Source organism: Equus przewalskii, chromosome 8 (assembly GCF_037783145.1).
Source record: "Equus przewalskii isolate Varuska chromosome 8, EquPr2, whole genome shotgun sequence".
NCBI lineage: Eukaryota > Metazoa > Chordata > Mammalia > Perissodactyla > Equidae > Equus > Equus przewalskii.
In genome coordinates this window covers 83,228,051-83,251,179 of record NC_091838.1, presented here as the reverse complement: position 1 = coordinate 83,251,179, position 23,129 = coordinate 83,228,051, and the positions used below count along the sequence as shown (strand labels likewise).

Below are 23,129 nucleotides of genomic sequence, written 5' to 3'. Positions count from 1 at the left end.
GCTAGGAGTGGACAAGATGAGGCTGGGAAGTGGGGTGCCCCCGAGTCTCACCTCACCCCTTCTCCCGGCACAGCCGTGCAGCCAACAGAGCCACAGCCTTCATCTTGGCGCCTGCCACCCTCTGGGATTGCTTGGGGCTGGACGGCGGGAGGACCATACATAGCTGCTGTCTCCAACTCCCCCTTGGTGCGGATGCTTGGGCCCTCTGCTCTTCTGGCACCTAGGGCCCCTCATTTGTGCTGCCACTATCTCTACCACACCTCTTGCATCCTACACGCCCTCCCCTCCATTCCTCAGCAGCTGTCCCCAGGCAGGCACACCCCATGCATCGAAGGGCCCCTATGGGTTGTTCAGAAGGAACGTAATCAAGATAGCACCTGGCAGGCTTCCAGAGTCTTCCACGGAGGAATGACTAATTCCTTCCAGGGGTCTTTAGAGTGAAGGAAGTTGGAAGGAAGTGACAGCCCAAAGCAGCCTATCACAAATGTGAAAGATCTTTGAAGTCTCTATTTTTATCTTAAAACTGCGTGTGTATGTTGCCTCTCTCTCCACAAGATGCTCATGCTTGGCTTAATAAGAAAACAATGCTTTAAAGCAGCATCAAGTAAAATTGTTGCTCAGAAAAGTTGCACACTATCGCTTTGGTGGCTTTGCAGACCCTTGGCCCCTCACCCAGAAGCCCTGAAGCCCAAACCCCAGAGGTTCCGGCAAAGCCCAGGTGCCCGTGGCATCTCACAGGTGAGAATCCAGCACCCAGCATGTGGCTCACCAGGTGTGTGACCTCAGGGGGGGAGCGCAGTCTCTCCTGGCCTCTGTAAGATGAGACAAACATTCATAGACCTCTGGTAAGTGGAGGCTCAGAGACTGGGAGCTCGGGGACCTGGGGTCTTCGGGCCGTGTGTGGTACATATGGAAGAGCGAGTCTGGAGAAGTGAACAGAGTGGCAGACATTCTGCGCTTGGTAAGGGATCTGAATGTCATCGCCCAGATAGGTGGGTGGGACCTCAGCTAAGTGGTCAGAGTTATACTTTGGGCCCATCACTTAGATCTTGTCAGAGAGTGGAATTACAACAGAGGGGAGGTGTGAGGTGAGGTCAGGGCATCAAGGATGATGTCCCAACTGGATGCTGGCAACTGAGGTCTTCCATGAGTGGAAAGAGAGATGGGGCAGGTGTGCGGTGCCTGTGCAGGATGGGCAGTCACCTCTGGGGTGACAGTGTCTCACAAGGAGTCTGTGCAGACCCCTTTGCAGAGAGCGGCAGATGACTCCCGGGATCACTGCCTGCCCATGATGGACGGAAGCAGGCTCGGGAGGCCCAGCCCACCCCCTCCCCACTTGCCGGATGGCTCCTGTAGAAGCCCTGGGCACGAGGGAGTCTCCTGAGACTCCCCTTTTTCTGTTCCCCCTCCCCTGAACTCCCCAGGTGGGCGTGTGGGGCGCCGCTGCTCAGCGCTCTTCAGTTAAGTGGGGCCCTTGCCATGTCTGAAAAGCTAAGTTCTTTCCATCCTGCAGCCACTTGTACATGGCTCGAGTTGCCGCCAGGGAAGAGCTTCCTGAAATCACAGGCTTCCAGAAGTCCCTGCTCTTGTGAGGGGGTCAGCAGCATCGGCAAGGCCACCCCCTAACTGGAGCCTGCGGGGACGGGGATGGTGGGGAGAGCGGAGGCTGCCCAGGGAGGGCCCCGAGGAGGCTTTCTGCTTCCAGATTCCTAGGTCCTGGGAGGCCCATCACTCAGCTCCCCACCCCCAGGGTCCAAGGGTCTGAGGGCATGCGCCCAATCCATTCCCCTCAGCCGAAGAGACTGGGGAGGGCCCGCAGAAGAGCCCAGCCTTGGGGCCAGCCGATGAACGCAGAGACCTAGGAAATGTTCACTGAAAATGAGCCTTTTTCCAGGACGCAACTAGCCCTTGACCGCAGTTTGAAGTTGATAAGGGTGAGTTTTGTTTTTCTGCCCCCTCGCAACTCAAAGGTCATCTTCTCCGGCTCCTCTGCCAACCATTCTGATGAGGGTCTGGCCCCTCTCCAGTGGCTTTCTAGAACGAGGACGGAATTTGTCACTGTAATTGATTCCCAGTGTCACGGTGAGTACATGAAATTACTCCTCAGATGCCTCTGCTCGCAGGGCTCAGGCCCCTCTGCTCCCTCTTTCCACCCGACTCCTCGGCCTCCTCCCTCCTGGCTCCGTGCCCCCGAGGACAGAGCCGAGTGAGGGGCTCTGCCCTGATCCCTCTGCTCACTCTGGGCGCCTCTCTGTCCCTACTCGGATCCCTCACACATGGAGGAGTGGTGCCAGCAGTGAGTTTGCCTCTAGATGTTTCTGCAACGTGGCGGCCTCTTAACTGAATGCTCTCCAAGGGTGTTGAGGGGACATAACTTGAAACAGGTGTTCTTGGGTCCCTAATTTTATGAAAGCTACAGCATCCTCTTTTTATTTGTTTTCCCTTCTTTTCTTCAAGTTGTGCCCAAGGGGGTAGGGACTACCAGTGGGCAGGGACAAGGGCACCTTGTCCTCAGTGTGATATGTTGAGTGGTCTGGTGTTTAATGATGCGGGCTCGGTGAGCTGAGGAGTCAAAAGGAAGATTCCTTGGACTCTCAAGGTCTGGCAGTAGAGCTCCTTTATTCAGAGAATAGCTTGGGGACAGGACCCATGGGCAGTGGAGAGCTGCAAACATGGGTTGAGGGTAGGGGTAAATTTAGACATAGGTATGTGAGTTATCTCTTTACAAAATGAAAGAAAGATTATGTTAAAAAGTCATTCAAATGGTATCAGTGCAGGTGGGGTCTGGTCATCGGCTGGTCCTATAAATTTAGATAAGAATCAGACACAGGTCAAGACGTCCTATGCTTCCTCGAGGATGATATAGATCGGTATGAAGGGCAGGACGCCTTGGGCTTTTCTCCCTGGGGCAGCCTCGATTCTCATTATTTATGACTCAGAGACAACCACCACTTCACCAAGGAAAATCAGCACCATCCCTGTGTAGGGGAGGAAGACATTTCCTCTACCTATTCTAGGTCCTTCTGGATGGACAACAAATTAAATCCACATGAGACAGAATAACAGGAGAAAATTAAACAAAGCTTTATAACATGTATACATGGGAGAGGCTCAGGAAAACTGAGCAACTAGCCAAAATGGCAGAAGCTCTCACCTTAAACACCATCTTCAGCTAAAGGCATAGGAGGACGCTGGCGGTGGGGGAGTCAGTTACAGGAGGTTACCAGAAAAGCACAGTAAACAACAGTAAGGTTATTATGCAGATTTAAGTCCCTGCCTTCTGCACTGATAAGAGTTTCTAGGGATAAGGTCATCCCCCCTTCTTCCTGGTACAGAGATGGAGACATCTTTACAGATGGAGATTTCTTTTACATTGTAAATGTCTCTTAACAAAGGGTAAGTAAATTCTACTTCAGAGTTTCTCTCATGTCTGCAGTTTTTCAAAGTAACCAGCCCAAAATAATCCTCATGCCAAAGATACATATCTTCAGGTGGCCAATTCCAGTCCCCCACAGTCTCGTCTTTGAAACTTTTAAGTTTCACAGTCTTTTGTAACTTTAAGAAGTTTCACAGTCCAGAAGCTGAGTGGTAGATGGCTTCATCTCACTGAATACATTTCTTAGTCCTGATAATAGATCAGTCCAGTTAAATTCCTTTTTAGAAGGCAGTGATGCAGGTGGGCTCCAAAAGTTAGGCCTATATTGTGGAAGCAAGCAATCAGGTGTTTAATAAGAAGTATTTCTATGGGAACAAAGAGAATAACAAGGTCAATGGTTGGAGCAAATTACAAACCAGTTCCTGAGCCCAGGGGGCAGCCAGTCAAGATTTCTAGATGTCAGAGTCAAAGCATCTTTTGCAGCTTGAGATGTCTTTGATGATGTCATCAGGTGTTCAGGGATCTTTCTCAGTGGCTTACACAGCAGCAGACATGTATCTCTCTTCAGTTTATATCAAGTTGTTCAGCTTTAGTTTGCAAGGCTTCCAGAAAAAGGACAGGTTCAGTTCTCAATGATTCTGAAAGAAAATGACGGAAAAAATGGAAAACCTTAGTTTGGAGATTTGTAACCAGATATTTCAGCAGACTAGAAGAATTCAGGGTCCAGTCTAGTTCACAGGTAGAGAAAAAACCCTCAAAGACAATGAACAGAACTCGGATGTAATATCCACGAATGTGTATTATAGTTTTTTACTGAAACATAATTGTTCTCTCTAAAATCACCCACGTATTTATCAAAGATAGCCAAATTACGACTAATTGGTTTGCAAAATAAGTTTAGTTTCAATAAACTTGGCCCAATTATTTACGTAAGTACGGCAAGAGTAGTCATTGATCATATAGGCTTTATTAAATCCACTTTGCAGGAACTTTTATAAGGAATCTCAGACTGAACATTAAAGGCCTCTCAAGGCCAGGAAAGCCAAGCCAAGGATTTTTCATCAGGCCTAGCCTGCAGTACCTTACATTTGGGTGAATTCCTCTCTTCTCTTGAGGTTCCCCAAATATTTCAAGGTTCCAGGCACCTGCCAGATAAGTGACCTTCCTTACTTACCCTGGGTTGCTAGGAAACAATAAGGTACCAGACCAATATTTCCAAGTGGCTTTATTCCATGAAGTCCAATCCTTGTTTCTCAAAAGCTGTCTGGTCATACCTGAGTCTATGCCTGTTTCTCTCAAATACGATATTCCAGTCAGAGCCTTGGTAATATAACCAATGTTTCCAATTATGTTCTGTTACAAGGAGAACAGATTCTTATTGAACTTATGCAAATAACCGTACTGCCATGAAAATAACAATGCTTACTAAGAGTTTCCAAATTCTGGAGGGATCAAGTAGGGAGAAAAAGATAAATGTTTCAGTTTTGCTCACAAAGGTATAATTTCATCAAATTGCTATAAGTCATAGTTAGCATAAAAGAGAAAAAGATTTTCTTAAATCTTAGAAAACAAAACATCAAAAAATCAACAATATTTCAAATAAAATTCATAAAAAATTATAATCGTCCTCATCAGTTCGTACAGTCCTGTGTAATTGATTCTTTTTCTTAATCTTGTTAGCAGTTTCATGGAGTCATCAGTTTCTCTGTTAAAGTTCTGTAATTTCTTACCCAGTTAAGTTTTATGGATCTGAAAGTTTATCGTAAACCTGTATTCTAGAGTGTCAAAGTCCTTCCCATGAATTTCTGTGAAGGCAAAACATACTTTGCAAAAGCATCAGAGTAAAACCATAACGGTCTGTAAACAACAAGATCCAAAAGTGGCAGCTGACAAAGAAATTTAGTTAATTTTTTGTCATGCAATGGTTTAAAATAATAACCAGGATTATGGCTGACAATGAGGACAGATCAGAATTTTAGGAATATTATATAATTTCAAGAAATTTATATCAATAACATTTACCCACATAATACCACCTAAGAAAGTTTATCATCACTTATCTGACAATATTTCCCATGTTATTTAACATACCAAAGAAGCCTAACTAGTTTAGTATTTGCCTCCTTATAGGAAGAGAGAGCATATTTCTTTGAGAAGTCTCAGAGGCCCTCTGAAAATCCTCATAGAAATTCTCTTCCTTCTTCCAAGTCAAAAGAAAGCCTTCATTCAGGATTTGGATATTTTTTGAGGGAGAATCTTGTCAAAAATATCAAAAGGTTTTAAAACACTTGTTCAAATAGGAAACAACACTCACTGTGAAACAATGCTCAGGTATGTATTCAAAATGACAACAGAAACAGTCAAAATGTCTTAACAGAGAGACCTCAGTCCTTCTGAACATAGGAAATTATTTTAACAAAACAGATTTTCTGTCTTTCAGGTAGACTTACTCAAACAAACACTTTTTATAACCTGTTTATCAAGAGCAGACCAAAAGTTCAAGAAAATTATCCTTTTGAATGAGAAAACCAAATTTTAATTTTTTCACCCGCTTAATTTTGACATTAAAACTTATTTACTTAATTGGATTTACTTTAATCTTAGCCACCCTGACCAGGCATAAAACTCTCTTCAGAATCACTCTTTCACAAATTTTCTATAACTTTCCTTTTACCTTCAGAATTTGTCCCATGCTTTTCTTCCTTTCTAGTACTTTAGGACAAATTTATCTTTCTTAACCCAAGAAACAAAAATGCTTCCATTCTTTATACCTTCTTTACCAAAAACATACATTTTACTTTCCTTGAATACAAAGATGTTTGCCTTATTAATTTCCACTTGTTTTAATTACATATATTAATTAGAATTTTTTTATTTAGTTAATGATAGGTTACAACCTTGTGAAATTTGAGTTGTACATTATTGCCTATCAGTCGTGTTGTAGGTGCACCCCTTCACCCTTTGTGCCCACCCCCAACTCCACCTTTCCCCTGGTGGCCACTAATCTGTTCTCTTTGTCTACATTTTTAAATTACTCATACGAGTGGAGTCATACAGAGATTGTCCTTCTCTATCTGGCTTATTTCACTTAACATAATTCCCTCAAGGTCCATCCATGTTGTTGCAAATGGGAAGATTCTGTTCTTTTTTATGGCTGAGTAGTATTCAATTGTATATATATATACCACATCTTTATCCAATCATCTGTTGATGGGCACTTAGGTTGCTTCCACGTCTTGGCTATTGTAAATAATGCTGCAATGAACATAGAGGTGCATGGGACTTTTGGAATTGCTGACTTCAGGTTCTTTGGATAGATACCCAGTAGTGGGATAGCTGGATCATATGGTAGTTCTATTTTTGATTTTTTGAGGAATCTCCCTACTGTTTTCCGTAGTGGCTGCACCAGTTTGCATTCCCACCAGCAGTGTATGAGGGTTCCTTTTTCTCCACAACCTCTCCAACATTTGTTACTATTTGTTTTAGTTATTTTTGTCATTCTAATGGGTGTAAGGTGATATCTTAGCATAGTTTTGATTTGCATTTCCCTGATGCACAGTGATGATGAACATCTTTTCATGTGCCTATTGGCCATCCGTATATCTTCATTGGAGAAATGTCTGTTCATGTCTCCTGCCCATTTTTTGATCGGGTTGTTTGATTTTTTGTTGTTGAGTTGTGTGAGTTCTTTATATATTATAGATATTAATCCTCTGTCGGATGTATTACTTGCAAATATTTTTTCCCAGTTAGTTAGTTGTTTTTTTTTGTTTCAATCCTGTTTTCCTTTGCCTCGAAGAAGCTCTTTAGTCTGAAGAAGTCCCATTGTTTATTCTTTCTACTGTTTCTTTTGTCTGAGAAGACATGGTGTCCAAAAAGATCCTTTTAATACTCATGTCAAAGAGTGTACTGCCTACATTTTCTTCCAGAAGCCTTATGGTTTCAGGTCTCAGCTTTACGTCTTTGATCCATTTTGAGTTTATTTTGGTGAATGGTGAAAAAGAATGGTCAATTTTTCTTCTTTTACATGTGGCTTTCCAGTTTTCCCAGCACCATTTGTTGAAAACACTTTCTTTTCTCCATTGTATGCCCTCAGCTCCTTTGTCAAAGATAAGCTGTCCATAGATGTGTGGTTTTATTTCTGGGCTTTCAATTCTGTTCCATTGATCTGTGCATCTGTTTTTTACCAGTACCATGCTGTTTTGATTACTGTAGCTTTGTAGTATGTTTTGAAGTCAGGGATTGTGATGCCTCCAGCTGTGTTCTTTTCTCTCAGGATTGCTTTAGCAATTTGGGGTCTTTTGTTGCCCCATATGAATTTCAGGATTCTTTGGTCTATTTCTGTAAAGAATGTCATTGGGATCCTGATTGGGATAGTGTTGAATCTGTAGATTGCTTTAGGTAGAATGGACATTTTAACTATGTTTATTCTTCCAATCCATGTGCATGGAATGTCTTTCCATCTCTTTATGTTGTCATCCATTTCTTTCAGAAAAGCCTTGTAATTTTCATCGTATACATCTTTCACTTCCTTAGTTAAATTCACCCTGAGGTATTTTATTCTTTTTGTTGCGATTGTGAATGGTATTGTGTTCTTCAGTTCTTTTTCTGTTAGTTTGTTATTAGAGTATAGAAATGCTACTGATTTATGTAAATTGATTTTATACCCTGCAACTTTGCTGTACTTGTTGATTACTTCTAAGAGTTTTCCAATGGATTCTTTGGGGTTTTCTATATATAAGATCATGTTGTCTTCAAACAGCAAGAGTTTCACTTCTTCCCTCCCTATTTGGATTCCTTTTATTCCTTTTTATTGCCTAATTTCTCTGGCCAAAACCTCCAGTACTATGTTAAATAAGAGTGGTGATAGAGGGCATCCTTGTCTCATTCCTGTTTTCAGGGGGATCGTGCTCAGGTTTTGCCTGTTGAGTATGATGTTGGCTGTGGGTTTGTCATATATGGCCTTTATTATGTTGAGGTAGTTCCCTTCTATGCCCATTTTGTTCAGAGTTTTTATCATAAATGCTTGTTGGATCTTGAGAAATGCTTTCTCTGCATCTATTGAGATGATCATGTGGTTTTTATTCCTCAGTTTGTTGACGTGGTGTATCACGTTGATTGATTTGCGGATGTTGAACCATCCCTGTGTCCCTGGTATGAATCCCACTTGATCATGATGTGCGATCCTTTTGATGAATTGCTGAATTCAGGTTGCCAAAATTTTGTTTAGAATTTTTGCATCTATGTTCATCAGCAATATTGGCCTGTAGTTCTCTTTTTTCGTGCTGCCCTTGTCAGGCTTTGGTATAGCGTGATGTTGGCCTCGTAGAATGTGTTAGGAAGTGTTCCATCCTCCCTAATTTTTTGGAATAGCTTGAAAAGGATAGGTATTAAATCCTCTTTGAAAGTTTGGTAGAATTCCCCAGGAAAGCCATCTGGTCCTAGGGTTTTATTCTTTGGGATGCTTTTGATTGCTGTTTCAATCTCTTTCCTTGTGATTGGTCTGTTCAAATTGTCTGCTTCTTCTTGACTGAGCTTTGGGAGATTGTAGGAGTCCAAGAATTTATCCATTTCCTCTAGGTTATCCATCTTGCTGGCATATAATTTTTCGTAGTATTCTCTATAATCAGTTGTATTTCTGCAGAGTCTGTGGTTATTTCTCCTCTTTCATTTCTGATTTTGTTTATTTGAGCTTTCTTTCTTTTTTCTTTGTAAGTCTGGCTAGGGGTTTGTCAATTTTATTTATCTTCTCAAAGAACCAGCTCTTTGTTTCACTGCTCCTTTTTACTGCCTTTTTTGTTTCAATAGAATTTATTTCTGCTCTGATTTTTATTATTTCTCTCCTTCTGCTGATTTTGGGCTTTGTTTGTTCTTCTTTCTCTAATTCAGTTAGGTGTAGTTTAAGATTGCTTATTTGTGATTTTTCTTGTTTGTTAAGATGTGCCTGTATTGTGATGAATTTTCCTCTTAATACAGCTCTTGCTGTATCCCATGTGAGTTGGTATGGCATGCTATAATTTTCACTTGTCTCCAGGTATTTTTTGATTTCTTCTTTAATTTCTTCAGTGATCCATTGCTTGTTCAATAGCATATTGTTTAGTCTTCACATCCTTGGCCTTTCTCAACTTTTTTCTTGTAATTAATTTCTAGCTTCATAGCATTATGATTGGAGAAGATGCTTGTTATTATTTCAATTTTTTAAAAATTTGTAGAGGCTTGCCTTGTTTCCAAGCATATGGTCTATCCTTGAGAATGTTCCATGCGTGCTTGAGAAGAATGTGTATTTTGCTGTTTTTGGATGGAGTGTTCTATATATGTCTATTAAGTCCAACTGTTTTAGCTTTTCGTTTAGCTCCACTGTTTCTTTGTTGATTTTCTGTCTGGATGATCTGCCCATTGCTGTGAGTGGGGTGTTGAGGTCTCCTACTATTATTGTGTTATTTTTGATATCTTCTTTTAGGTTTGTTAATAGTTGCTTTATGAACTTTGGTGCTCCTGTGTTGGGTGCATAGATATTTACAAGCATTATTTCTTATTGATGAAGCGTCCCTTTGATCATCATATATTGGCTCCTCTATGTCTCTCTTTACCTGCCTTATCTTGAAGTCTGTTTTGTCTGATAGAAGTATTGCGACACCTGCTTTCTTTTGTTTGCTATTAGCTTGGAGTATTGTCTTCCACCCCTTCATTCTGAGCCTGTGTTTGTCCTCGGAGCTGAGGTGTGTTTCCTGGAGGCAACAAATTGTTGGATCTTGTTCTTTAATCCATTTTGCCACTCTGTATCTTTTCATTGGAGAGTTCAATCCGTTTACTTTGAGGGTGAGTGTTGATGCATGAGGGCTTAATGCTGTCATTCTGTTGCTTGTTTTCTAGTTTTCCTGTGTTTCCTTTGTTTCTCGTCCTGTGTGTTTTAGCCTACCCATTGACTTCTGCAATTTCTTATGCCGGGTTTCTTAGATTTTTCCTTATTTATGTTTTATGTCTCTGTTCTGTTTTTTAGTTTAGTGGCTACCTTGAAGTTTGTATTCAGAATCTCGTGTATAACATAGTCCATTTTCTGATGGTCTCTTACTTACTTAGCCTAGACTGTTTCAGTCCCTTTCCTCCTCCCCTCCTAAATTATTATTTTCATCTCTTATTCCAACTTGTGTTGTGAGTTTGTGGTTAGAGTGATAAGATTGTCTTTCCTTTGGTGATTTACTTCCCTATATCCTAATGCTATAGTTGAATATTTGCTATCCTTTTCCGATTCTATTTGTCTCCCTACTCTGTGTTTTGTGACCCCTTTCTCCCTTTTTTTCTTATTTCAGGTATGAGAACCTTCTTGAGGATTTCTTGTAGTGGAGATCTTGTGACTACGAAGTCCCTTAGCTTTTGTTTGTCTGGAAAAGATTTAATTTCTCCCTCATATCTGAAGGATATTTTTGCTGGATAGAGTATTCTTGGCTGAAGGTTTTTATCCTTTAAAGTTTTGAATATGTCACTCCAATCTCTCCTAGCTTGTAAGGTTTCTGTAGAGAAATCTGATGAAAGTCTGATAGGGGTTCCTTTGTAGGTTATTTTCTTCTGCCTTGCTGCCCTGAGTATTCTTTCTTTGTCCTTCATTTTTGCCATTTTTACTACTATGTGTCTTGCAGTAGGTCTTTTTACATTGACAAATCTAGGAGATCTGAAATCTTCCTCCACACACATTCCTCTCCCAATCCCTAGATTTGGGAAGTTCTCTTCTATTATTTCGTTGAGCACACTTTCTGCTCCATTTTCCTTTTCCATGCCCTCAAGAATTCTGATTATTCTTAAGTTGTATTTTCTCATTGAGTCAGCTATTTCTCTGAGATTTTCTTCAGTTTTTTAAAGTCTTAGTTCTCTTTCTTCCTCTGTCTGCAGCCATTCAGCCTGTCTATCTTTGAGTATGCTAATTTGCTCCTCTATGGTCTCTACACGGGCATTCAGGGAATCCATATTCTGTTTTATCTGATCCATTGTATTTTTCATCTCTAGTATTTCTGACTGATTCTTCTTTATAGTTTCAACCTCTTTTGTGAAGTAACTCCAGAACTCATTGAGTTGTTTCTCCATATTTCCCTTTACTTCATTGAGTATTTTGATGATAGCTATTGTGAACTCATCTTCACTTAGTTTACCTATTTCCAAGTCCTCATGACATACTTCTGTATTTTTATTGTTTTTCTTTTGGACCAGATCTTTTATAAATTACTGGATGGTAGAGGAGTGGTTTTTGCGCATGATGCTATTATTTGGTTGCAGTTACAGCCTGTCACCACTACGTGGGGGTCGAGAGCAGTGCGTTCTGAGCCCTCCTCCTTCAGCTACGATGGTGGCATGCAGCATGGGTTGAGGGAGGCGGGGCACTTTCTCTTGCACGCTGACCTGGATTCAGATCAGCTCTTGCTCTCTGGTCTCCCGGTGCCCTGGCTTGCTGGGGTACCCCCACATGAAAGCTTTCCCCCATTAGAGGGTTTCTGCTGCATGGGAATTGGGAGTCCTGGACAATCCCTGGACACGCAGCCCCTCCCCCACTTAGATCCCAGTCTCTAGGGGAGGGAACGAAGTTCTCTCTTCCCTGTTCCAGCTCCTCCAATGGGGGCTCCAGCCTCTCCGCCCTCCGTCATTTGGCTGCTGTGGGTCTCCGACAATTTCTGTTATTGGGATTTTTTTTTTGGTTTGTAATTTGGAGTTGCTCTTTTTGGTTGTAATTTGAAGGGGAGAGAGTCCTGGGTGAGCTCATGCCACCATGTTGCTGACATCACCTGGATCAAATCATTAATTAGAATTTTTAACCCTTACAGACCCTAGTAAAAACTTAAAAGGTAAGCAGTCATGAACTGTCTTTTATAACAGCATTCTAAACACTTTTCATAATTTCTAGAAGTACTTCACTTCACAGTGTCAACAAAAATAATCCATAACCAATCTATAAATGAAAATTCGGGTGAGTCTATTCTGAGCTAAAATGTGAGGACCATGGCCCAGGGCCTTTGGGAAGAAAGGGCACCAAAGAAGTGAGGTGTACAGAGTGGTTATATACCCCCAAAGAGGATGTTTCATATATGATTGAAATGTCCCTTTTACAATAGTCGTGAGACTGCTCTGTTGGCACAGCGATGGATGGACACAGCAGGTAGGTCTGCTGTCTCTGTGGACACAGCAGGGTGGCAGTCTGTTGTCTCGAGCTGGGTGGTCACAGGTGAGCTGGGTGGTCAAAGGTGAGTGCAGCAATCAGTTCCTAGCCTAAGGAAAGATGCTTACCCTTAAGGAAATGCCAATGTGGGGGCAAGTTGCACCTTTATTTTAAGGCCATTTGTTCTTGCCATAGTAAATGTTTAAAGCAGATACACAATGCCTGCTCAACGGTCATGGTCAGGCCCTTTTGGAAAAAACAAAGTCAGGCAGAATTAGGTTTACACCAAATGGCTTCCTCATATACTTCAATATATCCTATTGCTTGCCATTTCTATTTGTCAACAGTAATAAAACACAAAGCATGTTTACTAATACACCCAAACACTTTTTAGTTTCTCTGTAATAAGAAGCCAAAAGTAGATAAAGTTACATTTAGTAATTAACGTCTAATATCTTATCTTATTTAGAAATTATCTAGATACTCAAATGAATTTTATCATTTAAATTAACTTAGCAAAAGTTCAATGTTTCAAGTTACCAAAGAGATTTTGGAAGTTATTTTAAATACACATGCCATAAACTATAATTATTGCTAAAGTTTTATCTATAAATTCTTATTTCATTTATATCTAAATCATTTGTTCCCAACAATTCTGTTTAGATTACCCACAAAAGCGTCTCTTAACAAAGGGTAAGTAAATTCTGCTTTCCAGAGTTTCTCTCATGTCTGCAGTTTTTCAAAGTAACCAGCCCAAAATAATCCTCATGCCAAAGAGACATATCTTTAGGTGGCCAATTCAAATCCCCTACAGACGGTCTCTGACCTCACTCATCCTAGCCGTCAAGGCTGCAGGGGGTGCACTGTGTCAGGAGAGGGAGGGTGGTACCTAAAAAACAATGGCCACTGCCCCCATCACAGCCACTGGGCCCTAAGTCCCATGAGACCGGACACCATGTCCCTATCCATATGTTGTTCTACCCCAGTGCCAGGTCCTAGTGAGCACCAGGTGCAAACCAGTGGAATGACTCAATGGCCCTACAAGACTTCTCCAGTTGGCTCACTCCCCCATTTGACTAGATCAGTACTGCCCAGCTCCTCACTCCCCACACTTCCACTACCTCCTCACTTTTCCACATTCTCAGGTCATGACCTTGCTTCTTATTTCACTGAGAACACAGAAGCCATCCTCAGAGGAGGCCACATGCTCTGCCCACCACATCTTCCTGCAGCTGCGCATGTGCTCTGGTGGCCGCCAATCGCTCCAGATGAACCATGAGGCCAGCCCCCAGTCCTCACTGCACCAATCGCTTCTCATCTGCTCAAGCACAAGGCTCCAGGAATTGTCTTCTTTCTGTCCTGCACCTCAGTTGCCCCCCTTGCTAAAATATTGTTGCCACTGGAGCATCAACATGCTGGGATCATGCTCTTCCACAATGATTTTTTTCTTGATCTTTAATATTCTCTCCAGCTACCTCCCATTTCTCCACTTTCTTTTATAAGAAAATGCCAGAGAATTGTCTCTATACACTGTTTCTACCTCTTCTCCTCTAGTACCTGCTCTGGGTCTTCACTGCTCCTTAGCTGGACTTGCAAACCCCAACAGACTGGGCCCTGGGCACATCAGTGCCCCCCCAGTTGTGTCTCTGGATCCCCTAACTGCTCTCATGGGACTGAAAGCCCTCACTGGGAGGGACCCTTGCTGGCTCATGTCTCCACTCCCTGCACCCAACACAAGGCCTGGGGACTAGCAGATAAAATGCATGTGGATTAATGAAATTAGCACAAACCCCTCCCAACTCCTCCCTGTCCTGGGCCATGTAGGAAGGAGACGAAACTACCCAAGGTCCCCTCTCATCTCTTGATAAGATAAGGGACCATCCATCTTTGCTGCCCCACCCACCCCCACTCAGCCCCCATCCAGACCCTGCGCCTGCGCTGATATCCACCCCCAGCAGGCCTTGCGAAATTACCCCACTAGGTGCCCATCCATCTCTTTCTGCCTCTTCCCATTGGAGGCCTCCAGCCCTGACCCCTGCCCAGGTCTCCTGGCTGGGTCCAGGGCTGACTTGTTCCATGACGTGATCAAGTCGGCCAGTCCAGCCTCCAGGCGAGATAAAAGGATTGAGCTGAAAGGAGGGTCAGGAGCTCAGGGATGGCGTTCAGGGCAAAGGCAGACGTGCGTCTGGCAGGGTCCTGGCTGTCCCTGCGCTGGGCACACTCACTGGGCTCCAGAGCCACTCCCGCCCCGAAGGCGGTGCTACCCTTCGAAGCCATACCCGAGTGTCCGGGAAACAGGTGGATGAGGGTGCTGCAGATCTGGAGGGAGCAGGGCTCCGAGAACCTTCACCTGGAGATACATCAGACCTTCCAGGAGCTGGGGCCGATTTTCAGGTACGGCCCTCCCTGCCCGTGTGCTGAGAACACGCCAAGCCTCTGTCCCTACCGACTGTGAGTGCTTGCTGGGCGCCCTGAGCTGCTGCATCCCCGCCAGGCCCCTGTGCTCTGCATCCTCAGGAGGGCCGGCGGGGTGGGGAGGGGGCAGCTCTGCTGGTGGAGACAGTGGCTCTTGGTGAGGACGCAGCACTCCACGGCTCGCCGCTGAGTGCACAGAACGCAGACACTAGAGTGGGAGAGGCTTCAGTGAGACAGTGAGAGGACCGCCTGTTCTGAGCCCCAGTCCAGGAGAACGGGGAGGTCGGCAGGAGACAGTCTGGATTGCTTCTGCCCAGCGGGCCCAGGGAAGGACACGGCCCCACAGCAGGGCTTTGCGCTTTGTCCCACAGGTACCACATGGGAGGGACACAAACGGTGTTTGTGATGCTGCCCGAGGATGTGAAGAGGCTGCAGCAGGTGGAGAGCCACCACCCAAGGCGGGCGACCGTGGGGCCCTGGATGGCCTACCGACAGCATTGTGGGCACAAATATGGCGTGTTCTTGCTGTGAGAGCCAGTTGGGATGGGACGTGGGCAGCCTGGGTGCAGAGACGAGGGAGACGGGGAGGACCCCAAAGCAAGCCTGCCCTGGGGCCTATCTAGGCGGGTGGAGAGAGGGGGACACAGCCCCCGATGCATGAGTGCCCATCCCATGGGGGCATCGTGCCCTGGGGCTGGGGAAGGGGAGCAGCCACACAGGTGGGCCCCTTTCTGCAGAGCGAGAGGACTAAGGATGGCAGCCACCATGGGGGAGCGCCCCCTCCACGCAGGCCCCAGGGGTCTTGGGGTTGAGGCACAGTTTGCTCAGGAGGGGAGAGCCCTGGGGATGGGGAGGCAGTGGACAGCAGGTTGATGGCGCCTTTGCCCAGAGGCTGAGCTCAGGGTAGGAGCCTGGGTGAGCAGCGGCATGCACATCTGCGGTGTCTGCTTGTGTGGACCTCTGTGCTTGCCTGAGAATGCGTGCCGTGTGTGTGCACATGTGCTCCTGTGTGTGGATGGTGCTACATGTGTGTGGATGGATATGTGGTTGCCCATGTTGACTTTCTTGTGTTTGTGCTCATGTGTGTGCTGTGTATGTGTTCGTGCCACTGCCTGTGTTGGTCATGTGTCTCCTGTGCTTGCACGTGTGTTTGTGCCTGCATGTGGGTTTATGTGTGCCTGCGTGCATGTGTGTATGTGAGTCTGCGTGTGCATGCATGTTTTGGGTGTCTGAGTAAGTGTATTGTGCACTGTGAATGTGAGAATTGTGTGTCTGCGTTCAAGTGTGTTTTCCTATGTGTGTCCTCTGTGTTAGCATAGATGTGTGGGCACATCTGTGTGCATCTTGCTGTGTGCACGTGCTTGCACTTGTGTGTCATATGTGCATGTGTGTGCACGTGCTCGTTCTCAATACCTACAGGCAGCCGCTGCAGAAAAGCAGGTGTTTGCGCTTCACCCCGGCTGAGAAAACACATCCCTCCGTCGTTCATGAGGACATCCCTGGAGCCCTCATGTGCCCTGGGCTCTGTTTTGAGCACATTAAGGAGACGCACAATTTGGTTCCTGCCGTAGAGGAGCTGGAGACCGTAGAGGGAGAGGAGGAGGGGCGACCGGCCAGAGGCCACATTCTCAGGAACGGGGAGGGTGGGGAGAGGAAGGTCGCGAAGGGCCTCTCCCTCTCTGGGGCATGGAGTGAGCAAGGTGGGCAAAGCTGGAGAGCAGGGCCGGCCTCCTTCCTCGGAGAAAAGGCCTCCACACCCAGGGAGGGCCGGGATGGCGCATGTGTGGGCCGGGCACGGGCTTGCAAGTTTGCACGAGCAGACTCAGTGAGCCCACACAGCACGTCCTGCCAGAAGCTCTGGTCCCAGCCCCACTGCAGACTTGAGCACCCTGGGCACAGCACTCTCAACCTCGCTGGAAGAAAGGGTTGCAGCTGGGGCCCAAAGGCGACAGCCTGCCCCCGAGGGCCAGCAGCAGCTTCCGGCCTCGCTCGTTTCCCTTTGGGGATAAGGAAGATGGGGTTCTGGGGCTGGGGGTCAGCTGCTGACTCAGGCTGCCCTGAAGCTCTGCTCTTGGCTCGACAGAAACGGGCCCGAATGGCGCTATGACCGATTGCGGCTGAACCCAGACGTGCTGTCACCACAGGCTGTTGAGAAGTACATCCCCATGGTGGATGGGGTGGCAAGGGACTTCTCAAAGGCCCTGAAATCGAAGGTGCTGCAGAATGCCCGGGGAAGTCTGACCCTGGATGCCCGGCCCAGCATCTTCCACTACACCATAGAAGGTGTGGGGCACAAGGGGCGGTGCGGGCTCGGGGACGCTGGAGGAGGCCAGGAACTGGGGCGGGAGGGCCGGTGCGAGGCAGCTGTGAGGCCCCGGCTGCCTTAGGCTCAGCAATGGCATCCTCCCTGCAGCAAGCAACTTAGCCCTTTTTGGAGAGCGGCTGGGCCTCCTTGGCCACAGCCCGAGCCCTGCCAGCCTGCACTTTATCCGTGCTTTGGAGGCCATGTTCAAATCCACCGTCCAGCTCATGTTCATGCCCAGAAGCCTGTCACGCTGGACAAGCACCAAGGCGTGGAAGGAGCACTTTGAGGCCTGGGACTACATCTTCCAGTATGGTGAGGCCCAGGGGCCGGCCAGCGCTGCGTGGTGGGGACACGAGGCTCCCCAACTTCCACTTACCACAGTCCAGGAGAACTGAGGCCACATAAGGGGCTTGTGGCTTTTGTGTCCCCGAGAGAGCTGGCAGTGATCTGTGGGCTGATCCCTAGAACCCGGCACAAGAGCAGGGAGACTTGGGGGTGCTGAGGGCTGGCGGGTCGGAGGACAGCATGAAGTGCCTCCCAGCACCTGGCCCAGGGCCTCCGTCTCTGTGCCCCACAGCCAACAATTCCATCCAGAAAATCTATCAGGAGCTGGCCCTCGGCCACCCACGGCATTACAGTGGCATCGTGGCGGAGCTGCTGCTGCGTGCGGACATGAGCCTGGATGCCATCCGGGCCAATTCTATTGACCTCACTGCCGGGAGCGTGGACACGGTCAGGCCAGCAACCAGCCCTGCCCAGAGAACAGGGGGCCCTCCTAACCCCAGGCAGCACCCTCCCATGCCGGCTGTCTCCTGCATATTCCCCCTCCAAACCTGCCCCTCACCCCAGTCACTGTGCCTCCAGACTGCTGACCTTGACCTCAGCTTCTGAACTGATGGAAGGCTGGAGGGGAGGGAACACAGGAGCCCACCCTGGAAGGGACGGAGTTTGCAGTTAGTTACGTGGGAAACTGAGCTCCAGGCAGAGTGCAGAGTGGACAGAGCCTGGGGACGTGCAGCCACACAGACCCCAGTGGGACAGTCTGGGTCCTGGGAAGAGGAGGAAGGGCAGAGAGTCAGCTGGAGGGCTGCACAGGGGACCCTTCCCAGTGACAGGTGACATCTGGCTGTCACTAAAGATCCTTGGAGGGGACAAGCTGATGACAGCACAGGCCTCCAGCTCCTGGAGGAGAGGACAGATGGCAACCCAGCATGGTGGGCAGGGCGAGCCCCAGGGTGTGGAGTGTAGCCGAAGCTTCACGGTTCAGACCCAGCCTTCATCTGTCAGCATCTTGGAGGGCCTGCTCTGGCCCCAGCCCCGGGATTCTGAGCAGGGCACAGACTCGCAGTGAGAAACTCCCTGAGCAGAGGCTGAGACGCAGCCACCGCAAGAGAGCCCAGGGGAGGGCATGTCTCAGGGGCAGCTCTGGGAAAGCTCCCGGGAGGAGGGGGCCTTTCAGCTGAGTGTGGAAGAACCACCGAGAAGTCGGACAGGCCATGAAGAGGAGGAGGTGAGGGCAGTGCTGCAGGGCCTCCAACAGCCGACAGCGAGCGACGGAGGGAGGCTGAGTGGAGGACACAGGGCAACTGGGCAGATGAGGCAGCGAGGGTCAGGGCCCCATCAGGAAGGGCCTCGGGCACCAGGCCCATCTCCAAGGCTGGAGGAAGGCAGTGGGAGAGCATCTTGGTCAGAGCTGCTCCCTAAGTGTCCCTGTGTGCCACCAGGTAGAGCAGGGCCTGAAGCTCAGGGGCAGTGGGAGGCCACTGCTGCATGTCAGGCGAGGCCAGGGGCACACTGCCCGGGGGACTGGCATTCAGGAGATATTCAGCCCCCAGATCTCGGGCTGGCCTGGTGGGCGCCTCTCCCAACACATGGAAATGAGTCAGGAGGAAGAACTGGTTGGGGTTCCGGGGTGGCCAGTTCGTGCTATGACCATGATGGCTGGGCTGGCTTGCCTGTGGATGCCCAGAGGAGATCACCCATGGAGAGCAGATGGACCTGGACTCCTGAACCCTTTCCCTGAAATAAATGGCAAAAGTGAGCCCCTCCCATCCCGCAGAAGAGTGAGAACCAGGCCCTGAGGAGGCCTGGGTCCTCACTGAGATGGGACTCCTTTCCTGAGCAAGTCAGGGAAAGGAGATGAGATGGGTGTTAGGATCTCGAGGTCTCACATCCCCAGGCTCTGTCCTGCTCTGGGCATGCACATCACAGTGGGTCTGAGACAACCGTGCCCCCAGGGGAAGGCCGTCTTCCTGGGTTGGGTGGCCTGGGTCTGAGGTGCATGGCCTTTGCTGAGGTCTGAGCCCTGCACCTGTTGCTCCTGCAGACGGCCTACCCCTTACTAATGACCCTCTTTGAGCTGGCTCGGAACCCCAAAGTGCAGCAGGCCCTTCGCCAGGAGAGCCTGGTGGCTGAGGCCGGGATCTCTGAAAATCCCCGGAGGGCGACCACGGAGCTGCCCCTGCTGCGCGCGGCCCTCAAGGAGACCTTGAGGTAGGTGTGGCAGACGCTGGCTGCCCCCACTGCGGTGGCTCCGTCTGGAGAGCAGCCTCACTGGGGCTTGCAGAGAGGGATCCCGGGGCTGATAAGCAGCCTTGCCCAAGGCCCCATCCCCCAGCACCTCCTCTTCCTCTCCCTAAGGGGACGGGCGCTTCTTCCTCTGGGATCCCACTTCAGTGTCCTGGGTGCCATCCTCAGCGGTGTCCTCCCCGGCCCGGGGATGCTCAGGCTGGGGGAGCTTTGGCTGATCTCAGGAGGTGCACGGAGGCAGCTCCTCATGATCTGGACCTCCTGGTGCCAGAAGCCACCTGTGAGGGCGGAGGGGAGCGCCCCCTGGCAGGTGTGTCCTGGCTAGGAAGGCTGCGGAAGGGAAGCGACGGCCCCGTCACAGCTGAGGACCCTGTCGGGCGCCCCTATCCACAGGCTGTACCCGGTGGGTGTCTTCTTGGAGCGAGAGGTGAGCTCGGATCTGGTGCTGCAGAACTACCACATCCCGGCTGGGGTGAGTGAGGCCCCACAGCCCCTCCAGCAGCCACCAAGCCCACGTGACCTTCGCCCAGCGGGCCGCTGACCCTGCCCCTCCTCCCCTGCCTGCAGACAACAGTCAAGGTGCTGCTCTACTCCCTGGGTCGAAACCCTGCCGTGTTCGTGAGGCCCGAGCGCTATCATCCCCAGCGCTGGCTAGACAACAGGGCCTCCAGCACCAGGTTCCCCTACCTGGCCTTTGGCTTTGGCCTGCGCCAGTGCCTGGGGCGGCGCCTGGCGGAGGTGGAGATGCTGCTTCTGCTGCACCACGTGAGCGGGCCTGGGCGGGGCGGGCCGGGACTGGAGGCGGTCGGACTGGGCGTGGCCTGTAGGTGGGTGGGGCGGGAGGCCGAGGCTGTTGGGCGGCCTGGCTGGAGACCGGGGGCCTCTCCTTTAGGTGTGCCCACGTAGCGGGGCCCTGGAAGGCGGGGGAAGCCGGGCCAGGACCGTGGGGCTGATCCGCTGGTCTCGGGGAATCCGCGCCTCTGTCCTAGGTGCTGAAAAACTTCGTGGTGGAGACGCTAACGCAAGAGGATGTGAAGATGATCTACCGGTTCATATTGATGCCCTCCACACTCCCCCTCCTTACCTTCCGGGCCATCAACTAGTCACGTCTCTACTGTTGGGTCGGCCACGCCACCAGCCCCCCTCTCCCTGACCCCAGGCTACCCTTGTTTTTTCCCATGGGCCCTGCTTATGGTGTCACACACTGTCCAGCCAGCACTTTGCACAAGTGGAACAGCCCGGGCTCTCCGAGGGTCCAGGCTTGCCAGGCTATGCATCAAGGCCAGGGCAGAGCTAGGGATGAATCTTGGTTGCAGGTCCTAGCTGTGTGCCCAGTCCCACCAGCACCTTCTACAGCAGGGAGCATCCTCTGAGGGCCTTTGGCTCACTGTCGCCCCAGCCCTAGCTCCAGTCTCTTCAAGTGTCCACAGAAGGAACTTCAGATCCTGCCACTTGCCTACTTGTCCCGTCTCGTATACTCTCTGTACTCAATCCTGCCCCCGTGCCAGAGCTGGCAACTTCGGGGTCCCCTGTTCTGCTCATTGCTGTTTCAAATGTTATACTCTTTTTCTGCAACTCTCTTGCCTAGACGTGACCTTCAGGCTGGATGATTTGCTCTCTACCTTTTCTACTCAGCCCACTTGGGCTCCTCCCGGCAGTGCCAGTCCTCTGGGGTGTGGTTCAAGCCCCAGGCCAAGGGCCTAGATTGACAAGTCGTGAGTGGTGTTTACTAGAAGAATAGGCTCCACGTTGCCAACTCGGACATCTGGGCCAATGGTACTCATCTGAAAGCAGGAAGGATGGTGACCCCCTTGGCACGCGGCAGGGCGCCCACATATAAGCCCTTAATAGAAAGGGTGAAGTGACCTCGGCAAGGCATGGCCGTGCTCTCCCTTAATGGAGCCTCTGTCCCAAGTGCTCCCGGCCCCTCACAGGGACCCACAGGATAGGGCCGCACTGACCTCAGTGGGGGAGAGGCTTTGAGCAGCCGAGACCCGTGAGGGCCTGGCTGGCAGGAGTGAGCAGCCTGCCCCACACTGCCTGGTCTGGGGCCACCCTGAGCAGAAAGGGGCCCAAGGCAAGGCTGTTGGTGGGACCACTCAGCTCCTCCTCCTCCCATCCCCATCCCATCTGGTGAGGACCAGGTGCTCAGTTCACAACAAGGCCATCAGGGAGGAGGGGTTCATGCTTCTGGCTGCCTTGAGCCACCTTACAGCCTCTTGTTGGGCCCCCAGATGCCCTAGAAGAGGAGAAGAGTTTGCACACTCCTCCCACGCCCCTCCACCATGGAAGAGGCCAGCTGCCAGGAGGTGTGCTCCTCTCTGCCCCGTGAGGCTCTGCTGGGGGCTTGGAGAAGAGAGGAGGCTCCAGACTCTGCTCAGCTCTGGCTCACCGTGGGGGCCCAGCCCTTGATCCTTCTGAGGCTCACGTTCTTCCTACGGGAATTCTCTAGATGAAGGCCCATGTCACCAGACCCCAGTGAGGACAAGACTGGTGTATGGAAAGTGCCCAGGTCTCTGCCTCAACAATCGCTCAGTCAATGGGATGTCTCCTCCCGCCTCTCTATTTGTGGCCCTGCTCTGTGGTGAGTGGGGGATGTGTGACATCTGGAGTGGAATTAAAATATAGTTACCCTGTAGTGAATGTGTCATTCTGCCACGCTGGGCACACGTGTTCACTTGATCTTCACAGCAACCCTGAAAGGGAAGCACTTGCCGTCCCCACTTTACGGATGAGCAAGGACATCGAGGCTCAGAGAATTCATTTAGCTGCACGAGGAGTCGCAGCTCATCCATGGCAGAGGCACCACCTGAACCCAGGATGCCAATCCCACCTCTAATGCCCCATCACCTCTCCTCCTCATTAAAGGACCTGGATTGGGAGCAATCTTGCACAACGTGGAAACAACCTCCAAGTTAAAGTATCTCTGGCTGCTTTTAAGATCATCTCTGGTTCTCTGTGTTTCTTCAGTTTTGCTCTGTCAGGTCTATATAGGAGTCCTTTTTTATTTATCCTGCTTGGAGTTTCCTGTGCCTTTTGGCTGTGATTGTCCATTTGGCTCTTTGTAAAAATTCTCTATGTCATCTTGATATTCTGTTGCTTAATAGTCATAATTCATATTCCTCTTCACTTCTTTCAATGGAAATAGTATTGCCTTTAAAATACCCGATGTCAAGAATTGGAACATCTGTAATGTTCCAGAGGGGCAGAGAGGCCTGTCTGAGGCTGTGTTCCATCTGAGTGCTTCTGCTGCTTCTTCCAGTTGCCCAAAGGTTATCACTTTCCCAGGCCATTTTTGTGTATTACTTACTTATCCTAGGGGTTCCTCTAAGCTGTGAGTAACATAACTCTTAAACTGATGT

General features: G+C 48.9%; 1 protein-coding gene across 2 annotated transcripts; it reads left to right on the top strand.

Annotated features, from left to right (window-relative positions):
* The first annotated feature begins 14,465 nt into the window (after nucleotides 1–14,465).
* Nucleotides 14,466–22,405, top strand: LOC103543718 (cytochrome P450 11B1, mitochondrial-like). 2 transcript variants are annotated; one of them, XM_070631202.1, is made up of 9 exons: nucleotides 14,466–14,912; nucleotides 15,305–15,460; nucleotides 17,017–17,216; nucleotides 17,347–17,550; nucleotides 17,816–17,970; nucleotides 19,565–19,731; nucleotides 20,161–20,239; nucleotides 20,335–20,532; nucleotides 20,757–22,405. In XM_070631202.1, exons 1-9 carry the CDS (start codon nucleotides 14,674–14,676, stop codon nucleotides 20,868–20,870), a joined length of 1,512 nt encoding a protein of 503 aa, XP_070487303.1. In that variant the 5' UTR covers nucleotides 14,466–14,673; the 3' UTR covers nucleotides 20,871–22,405. The 2 variants fall into 2 exon arrangements, with proteins under 2 accessions (XP_070487303.1, XP_070487304.1); XM_070631203.1 differs by lacking the exon at nucleotides 15,305–15,460 and having other exon boundaries at nucleotides 14,632–14,912.
* Nucleotides 22,406–23,129: the final 724 nt, after the last annotated feature.

What these genes read in the sequence shown, in the direction of transcription:
- LOC103543718 (XM_070631202.1), top strand. Translation starts at nt 14,674, where the DNA reads ATGGCGTTCAGGGCAAAGGCAGACGTGCGTCTGGCAGGGTCCTGGCTG. An exon ending in GAGCTGGGGCCGATTTTCAG is followed by an intron (nt 14,913 to 15,304) that starts GTACGGCCCTCC and finishes TTTGTCCCACAG; the next exon opens with GTACCACATGGGAGGGACAC. An exon ending in CTGCCGGGAGCGTGGACACG is followed by an intron (nt 17,971 to 19,564) that starts GTCAGGCCAGCA and finishes TTGCTCCTGCAG; the next exon opens with ACGGCCTACCCCTTACTAAT.